The 8,555-nt window shown below is 46.4% G+C and overlaps 1 protein-coding gene across 1 annotated transcript in view; it reads right to left on the bottom strand.

Moving 5' to 3' along the window:
• Positions 1-1,005: 1,005 nt before the first annotated feature.
• Positions 1,006-8,555, bottom strand: part of LOC137342492 (collagen alpha-2(IX) chain-like) — a 126,714-nt gene continuing 119,164 nt past the window's right edge. The window contains exon 32 of the mRNA XM_068006385.1: positions 1,006-3,799. Within this exon, the coding sequence (XP_067862486.1) occupies positions 3,606-3,799 (194 nt within the window). The 3' untranslated portion in view covers positions 1,006-3,605. The remainder of the gene's footprint in view (positions 3,800-8,555) is intronic.

Raw genomic sequence — 8,555 nt, 5'->3', positions numbered from 1 at the left:
AAGACAAATGTAGGTCCCTTACTGTCAGAAACGGGAGAATTAATAATGGGGAACAAGGAAATGGCAGAGCAATTAAACAAATACTTTGCTTCTGTCTTCACGGAAGAGGACACAAATAACTTCCCAGAAATGTTAGGGAACCAAGGGTCTAGTGAGAAGGAGGAATTAAAGGAAATTAGTATTAGTAAAAAAATAGTGCTGGAGAAATTAATGGGATTGAAAGCCGATAAATCCCCAGGACCTGATAATCTGCATCCCAGAGTGCTAAAAGAGGTAGCCATGGAAATAGTGGATGCATTAGTTGTCATCTTCCAAAATTCTATAGATAATGGAACAGTTCCTGCAGATTGGAGGGTGGCAAATGTAGGAAACGCAGCAGCTAATTTGCACACAGCAAGATCCCACAAACAGCAATGAGGTAAATGACCAGCCATGAGGTAAATAATCTGCTTTTTAATGATGTTGTTTCAGAGAAGGATATTGGCCCAGGACACTGGGGAGAACTCCCCTGCTCTTTGAAATAGTGACATGGGGTCTTTTACATCCACCCGAGAGGCCAGACGGGGCCTCTCTTTAACGTCCCAGCTGAAAGACAGCATCTCTAGCAGTGTAGCACTCCCTTAGCACTGCACTGGATTGCTAGCCTGGATTATGGGCTCAAGTCTCTGGAATGGGCTTGAACCCACAATCTTCTGACTCAGAGGCACTGAACCACAGCTGACATGAAATGGCAGACTCCAAGCCCCAACCAAGGACTGCCCTGCGTCTCCTTCCAAATAAAGACAAGTGAGGGACACCATAGAGGGATAAAACATCACTCGACAACTTCTCTTCAGCTCTGTAGTTTTATGTACACATTTATTACAGGGTCAGTGAAAGGTGTAGAATTTAAACAAAACAAGCAAAGAGAAGTAAAGAGCAAAGTGAGGGTGCAAGATGTCAGCGCCAACGGCCCGAGGGCAGCGACAGCACAGGGTCATCTGCAGGCGACAGAAAAACATTGGCTTTTACAAAATGTCCGTTTTATTGGATGGTGCTCCGGTACAAGTAGAGACAAACACACCGTCGTTACAGTCGCACAAGGTTTAAAACAGCATCACTAAGTGATGTTAATGAAGTTAATCGGAAGGGTCTATTTTTACGTGCTTGGGTCTTGAACAGTGGCTTCAAAAATCCTCTTTATTAAGAAGTATCTGCCGAGTCACATGTAGGAAAATCACCTACCGATTAAGGCCATTACCACAAGGTCCTCATTTTATCTTTTATCTTGTTTGATTCATGGACCTTTATTTGCTTCCGTGCCAATCCTCTATAACACTAATTGTACATTTACAGTGAGGGAGACGGTGAGAAGATCCACTGTGGAGTTGGTTGGTTTTGCTGCCACTCTCTGTGTTGATGAGGGGAGGGGCAGGGTTTGTACAGAGATCCCATGACAGTGTGAAGCTGGGACCGTTGCTCAACCTGATCTCTAACACTCTCTCTGAAAGGTGACGCCAGGCACCATTCATAATACAGCTCAGTGTCAACGCAGTTCCAATTAAAATTAAACCAAAAGGGAAACTTTAAAAGAAATTCCTCAAATAAAACCTGAAATTGCTGGAAATAACCAGCAGGTCAGTCAGCGTCTGAAAGAGAAAAGACATTTTAACCTATCGTGAAGCATTATGGATCGAGCCTTTGGCTCAGTGGTAGCATTCCTGCCTCTGAGTCAGTGCAGGGTTCAAACCCCACTCCAGACAGTCCCAGTGAGGGGACACCAGAGCTCCAGACGGTCCCAGCGAGGGGAGACCGGAGTGCCAGACAGTCCCAGTGAGAGGAGACCGGAGCTCCAGACGGTCCCAGCGAGGGGAGACCGGAGCTCCAGACAGTCCCAGCGAGGGAAGACCGGAGCTCCAGACAGTCCCAGCGAGGGGAGACCGGAGCTCCAGACAGTCCCAGCGAGGGGAGACCGGAGCTCCAGACAGTCCCAGTGAGGGAAGACCGGAGTGCCAGACAGTCCCAGCGAGGGGAGACTGGAGTGCCAGACAGTCCCAGCGAGGGGAGACCGGAGTGCCAGACAGTCCCAGTGAGGGGAGACCGGAGCTCCAGACAGTCCCAGCGAGGGGAGACCGGAGTGCCAGACAGTCCCAGTGAGGGGAGACCGGAGCTCCAGACAGTCCCAGCGAGGGGAGACCGGAGTGCCAGACAGTCCCAGCGAGGGGAGACCGGAGCTCCAGACAATCCCAGCGAGGGTAGACCGGAGTGCCAGACAGTCCCAGTGAGGGGAGACCGGAGTGCCAGACAGTCCCAGTGAGGGGAGACCGGAGCTCCAGACAGTCCCAGCGAGGGGAGACCGGAGTGCCAGACAGTCCCAGCGAGGGGAGACCGGAGCTCCAGACAATCCCAGCGAGGGTAGACCGGAGTGCCAGACAGTCCCAGTGAGGGGAGACCGGAGTGCCAGACAGTCCCAGTGAGGGAAGACCGGAGTGCCAGACAGTCCCAGCGAGGGGAGGCCGGAGTGCCAGACAGTCCCAGCGAGGGGAGGCCGGAGTGCCAGACAGTCCTGAGGAGTGGAGACCGGAGCGCCAGCTTTGAATTCTGGGTTGACATCCAGTGGGATTCTCATGTCCGGTGGGTGTATGTGGCCCCCCCTCATCGTACGGGTTGTGGGAGCCCATAAAACGCTCCGCTCTATAGGACTGACCCCCCTATCAGCTGATACAATGATGGTTACGGCCATGGAAGGAGCGTTCACATTGCGGCCTGTCAGCCTGTGAATCCTCCCACTACTTCACACTGTTCTCCAGGGGAAGAGTGTGAAGATACGAAAAACAAGATCTGAACATCCTATTACTCTCACCAATGCTGATTGGCCCGCCGTGTATTTCCAGCGCTTGCAGTTTTGTTTAGTTTTTAATCCCATCGATGTTGCCACACACACAGAGCTCGCCCTGTCACATACTACAGCAAACTAGAGCTCCCCCAGTCTCACAGGGCCGACCGAGATAGGGATGTGGAATAACTACGTAGCAGTCTGTGGTGAGGAAACAAGTGAGGTGATGGAGAGAGCACATCTGTAATGTGCCGGGTCTCTGAACATGGTCAGACCATATAACAAGGTGCCCCGTTAATACCACATTTAATCCAGTAAAGAATACAATGAGAAGGAACTCCATTATACACAAACACAGAGAGACGGACTGCAGCACTATTCAGCTTTATACAAGGGACTGACGCAAACTCACATCACTATTAACATCCCCTAATAGTTCGTCTTATTCATTTTAAAATAATTAAATTGAATGAAAAGTTAGGAATCAATGTACATCAATTCAATCCTTGCTCAAATAGACATGCCAATGCAAAATCTCTTTTTTTTAAAAACTCTTTGGGCTTTCGTTAAGTCTGAAAAGCAATAACTTTTTTTTCTTTTTTCGTTTCCTTTGTGTGTTTTTTTTTAAAAAAAGCACCAAATATTTTAAATCAGTTCAGTCTTCAAGAAAAAACCTTGGTTTGAGTTCTTTTTTTCCAGCTGACACCGTGTTCTCCTCCCCTCCCTCTCCGCGGTGCGTGCGGCACGTGGTGGTCAGTTTGGCCGCACGCTAGCTGTCGCCACTGTTAGTTCACGGCCCCTTGAAGTCCGGTCCCCCGCCTGAGGACAGGAATGCCGAGGCCCCTAAGCAAGCGGCAGCTTCACAGAATCCGGGTATACCAGGTTTTCCAGGCAGACCAGGGCGCCCATGCTGTCCAGGGACACCTTGCACACCATATTCACCGTCTCTGCCGCCTACACTCCGCCCTGGCATCCCTGGGGGTCCTGGAAAGAAAGAAAGAAAAAATTGCATTTATATAGCGCCTTTCACAATCTCAGGACGTCCCAAAGCACTTCACAGCCGATGAAATACTTTTGAAGCACTGTTGTAATGTAGGCAACCAATTTGCACACAGCAAGCTCCCACAAAGCAATCAAATAATGACCAGATAAATATTGGCCAGGACATCGGGGACAACTCCCCTGCCCTTCTTTGAATAGTGCAATGGGATCTTTTACATCCACCTGAGGGGGCAGATGGGGCCTTGGTTTAAATTCTCATCCAAAGGACGGCATCTCCAACAGTGCAGCACTTCCTTAGTGCTGCACTGAAGTGTCAGCCTGGATTATGGGCTCAAGTCTTTGATATGGGACTTGAACCCACAACTTTCTAACTCAGAGGTGAGAGTGCTACTAACTGAGCCACAGATGACACCAGGTCAAGGAGGGCCCAGGTTCAATCCTTGGTATGTGTTGAGTTAAATGGTGTCACCAACAGTTACATTGACCTCAGTGTCACTAGATTAGGAAGGAAAAATCAAACTGGGATTTAGCTCTGGTGATCCTATTGGATAGCGGGACAGGTTTGGGCTACTGCATACCTCTAAAGTTGTGAACACTCCCTCACTCATGAATAATTTGAATGAAGTACTGGAGGACCTGTGCCTTGGCCATTGGGCCACAGGGAGAGAGTCATGGGCATAGGAGGGGTAATGGGTGATAATTGGAGGCTCAAGAAAGCAACTGTGGGACTTGACCCTGTGCAGATACAGGTCTCTGAGGGGAGTGGATACATAGAAAACATTTCCGAAGACGCTGGAAAGCAGCCCTGTCAATCCTCATCAGTGGGGCTTTCCAAACGTTTTTGATCTTAGCCAAGACAACAAATTGGGATTCAGTGGGATCAACAGGCACCTCCCCCATTCCAACATATTCGGATGATCTTGATCCTTGAATCCTCAGCTTCTGTTCTCACCACCATGGGCTTTCCATCTGCTGCTCCCAAGTCTCTTTGGGTGAGTGCAACTCACCGAGGTTATTTCAGCAGCACCTCTACTACCGAAAGAGAAGAGATCAGCAATGTGGTGGGAACACCATCACATCCCAGTCCCGCTCCAAGTCACACACCATCCTGGTTTGGACCTGTACCACCGTTCCTTCATCATCGCTGGGTCAAAATCTTGGAATGCCCCACCTAACATCATAGTGGGAGCACCTTCACCAAAAGAACTGTAGAGATTCAAGGAGAAGGCCCATCACCACCTTCTCGCCTTGCCAGTGATGCCCACATCCCAAAAACAAATTTTAAATTTTTTTGAAGGACTTGTTGCTGTTGGAAATCCAATCTGATAGCTGCTGAGGAGGAAACCTTTCTGCCCACGTGACCAGGTGTGAACGGAGACTTAGCCCCAGTTTGGCCGTTTCTCAGAGTGAGGAGCAGGAGCTGGGAGGAAACTAGGAATTTCCTTCCCTTCCCCTCAAAATAAAGTCAACGGAATTTGGTACAATGAGAAGGTTCCTGCTTCTGCAAAGCTGTGGACATCTATAACTGGCCTTCTGGAATGTTCTCAGAGAGTCTTTTAAAAAAAACTCAGCAGCATTAGAAAACTCCCCAAATCAGTAGGGAAAAATAGCGATATTCTTATAAAATACTAGACAGAGAGACATCGATAAACAACACTGAATAATGAGCAAGAGCAGTCAACAAGTAGGGGAGCTTAAAATTTGCCAACCGTGCGGGGTCTACAGGGAAAGGTGGAACAGAGCTACAGATGGAGAATAATTCACCTCTGGTGTGTTACTGTGTGGAATTATCTGGCTTGATGAGATATAAAAAAGGTGGGAAGTGGTGTTCCACAAGGAACGGTGCTGGGACCACTGTTATTCACCATTTACATAACCGATCTGGACTTGGGAATCGGAAGTACGATTTCAAAATTTGCAGATGACATTGGGGGGTGTAGTTAATACTGAGGAGGACTGCGACAAATGCATGAATAAATTTGCAGAATGAGCATGTAATTGGCAAATGAATTTCAATATAGGTAAGTGTGAGGTGGTGTATTAAGGAGGCCACATACTGCTTGGAAAATAAGAGTCTAAATGGGGTAGAGGAGCAGGGGGATTTAGGGGTACGGAGACATAAATCACTAAAAGTAGCGACACAGGTTAATAAGACCATAAAAAAAGCAAACCAAGCACTGGGGTTCATTTCTAGAGGGATAGAATTGAAAAGCAGAGATGTTATGCTAAAGTTGTATAGAATTTTGGTTAGACCACACTTGGAGTACTGTGCACAGTTCTGGTCTCCACACCAGAAAAAGGATATAGAGGCACTGGAGAACGTGCAAAAAAAGATTTACTAGGATGACACCAGAAATGAGAGGTTAGACCGATCAGGAAAGGTTGAACAGGCCGGGGCTCTTTTCTTTAGGAAAGAGAAGACTGAGGGGTGACCTGATAGAGGTCTTTAAGATTATAAAAGGGTTTGATGGGGTAGACGTAAAGAAGATGTTTTCACTTGTGGAAGAGACCAGAACTAGGGGCCATAAATATAAGATAGTCACTAACAAATCCAATGGGGAATTCAGGAGAAACTTCTTTACCCAGAGAGTGGTGAGAATGTGGAACTCACTACCACAAGGAGTAATTGAGGCAACTAGCATAGATACATTTAAGGGGAAGCTAGATAAACACATGAGGGAGAAAGGAATAGAAGGATAAATTAAAAAGTAGGACTTCAAAGGTAGTGATCTCAGGATTACTACCGGTGCCACGTGCTAGTGAGTATAGGAACAGGAGAATAGACAGGATGAATGCATGGCTGCAGGGATGGTGTAGGAGGGAGGGATTTAGATTCCTGGGACATTGGGGAAGGTGGGATCTGTACAAGCGTGACGGGTTACACCCGAGCAGGACCGGGACCAATGTCCTCGCGGGGGTGTTTGCTAGTGCTGTTGGGGAAGGTTTAAACTAGAGTGGCAGGGGGATGGGAACCTGAGCGGGGAGTCAGAAGGGAATAAAATTGAGAGCAGCAAGAGAGGGGAAATCCACAATACAAATAGTACATACAGTTGTTCAAGAACAAGTGAAAGGGAAAAGCGTAGAGCAGCGGAAAGAAAGTGTACTTTAGGCACGACAGAAAAAATGAAAACTGGAAGGCGTAAGGCGATTAACCCAGCATCAAAGCTGTGGCAGGGGGTTGGGAACCTGAGCAGGGAGACAGAGGAAAGTGTGTCAGGAAGGGACAGAAGGTATGGAGTAAAAGGTAAAGTGTTAAAAAAGGAAAAAGCAGGAATTAAGTGTCACAAAACATATTTGAAAGTTCTTTATCTGAATGCACGTAGCATTCGTAACAAAATGGATGAGTTAACGGCACAAATAACTACGTATGGGTATGATCTTGTGGCCATTACAGAAACATGGCTGCCGGGTGACAATGACTGGGAATAAAATATGCCAGGGTATTTAACAATCAGGAAGGACAGGCAGGAAGGAAGGGGAGGTGGGGTGGCTATGTTAATAAACGAAGGAATCACTGTAATACAGATAAATGATATTGGGACAAAGGATCAGGATAATGAAACAGTTTGGGTAGAGATAAAGAATAATAAGGGGAAAAAAACACTAGTGGGCGTAGTATATAGGCCTCCTAATAGTTGCAACTCTGCTGGAAGAAGTATTAATCAGGAAATAGTCGGGGCATGTAATAAGGGAACAGCTATAATAATGGGGGATTTTAACTATCATATTAACTGGACAAATCAAATTGGGCAGGGCAGCCTTGAGGAAGAGTTTATTGAGTGTATTAGGGATGGATTTCTTGAGCAGTATGTAACTGATCTTACAAGGGGGCAAGCAACCTTGGACCTGGTCCTGTGTAATGAGCCAGGATTAATTAATAATGTCCTAGTTAAGGATCCCCTTGGAATGAGTGACCAGAACATGGTTACATTCCATATCCAATTAGAGGGTGAGAAGGTTGATTCTCAAACAAGCGTACTGAGCTTGAATAAAGGAGACTATGATGGTATGAGAGCGGAATTGATTAAAGTGGACTGGGAAAATAAATTAAAGGGTAAGACGGTACATGAGCAGTGGTGTTCATTCAAGGAGTTATTTTACAACTTTCAAAAAATATATATTCCACTGAGGAAAAAAGGGTGTAAAAGAAATGACAGCCATCCGTGACTAAGTAAAGAAATTAAGGACAGTATCCGACTAAAAACAAGGACATATAAGGTAGCCAAACTTAGTGGGAGGATAGAAGATTGGGAAGTCTTCAAAAGACAGCAAAAAGTAACTAAATTAGCAAAAAATATAAAAACAGATAGCAAGAGTTTCTATAGTTATATAAAAAGAAAAAGGGTGGCTAAGGCAAACGTAGGTCCCTTAGAGGATGAGACCGGGAAATTAATGGTGGGAAACATGGAGATGGCAAAAATGCTGAACAAATATTTTGTTTCAGTCTTTACGGTAGAGGACACTAAGAATATCCCAACACTGGACAAACAGGGGGCTCTAATGGGGGAGGAGCTAAATATGATTACAATCACTAAGGAATTGGTACTCAGTAAAATAATGGGACTCAAGGCGGATAAATCCCCTGGACCTGATGGCTTACATCCTATGGTCTTGAGGGAAGTGGCAGTAGGGATTGTGGATGCTTTGGTAATAATTTTCCAAAATTCTCTGGACTCGGCAAAGGTCCCGGCAGATTGGAAAACTGTGAATGTAACACCCTTATTTAAAAAGGGTAGTA

The sequence above is a fragment of the Heptranchias perlo genome, chromosome 26, assembly GCF_035084215.1.
Source record: "Heptranchias perlo isolate sHepPer1 chromosome 26, sHepPer1.hap1, whole genome shotgun sequence".
In the NCBI taxonomy this organism is placed as follows: Eukaryota; Metazoa; Chordata; class Chondrichthyes; order Hexanchiformes; family Hexanchidae; genus Heptranchias; species Heptranchias perlo.
This window is presented reverse-complemented; position numbering and strand designations above follow the sequence as displayed.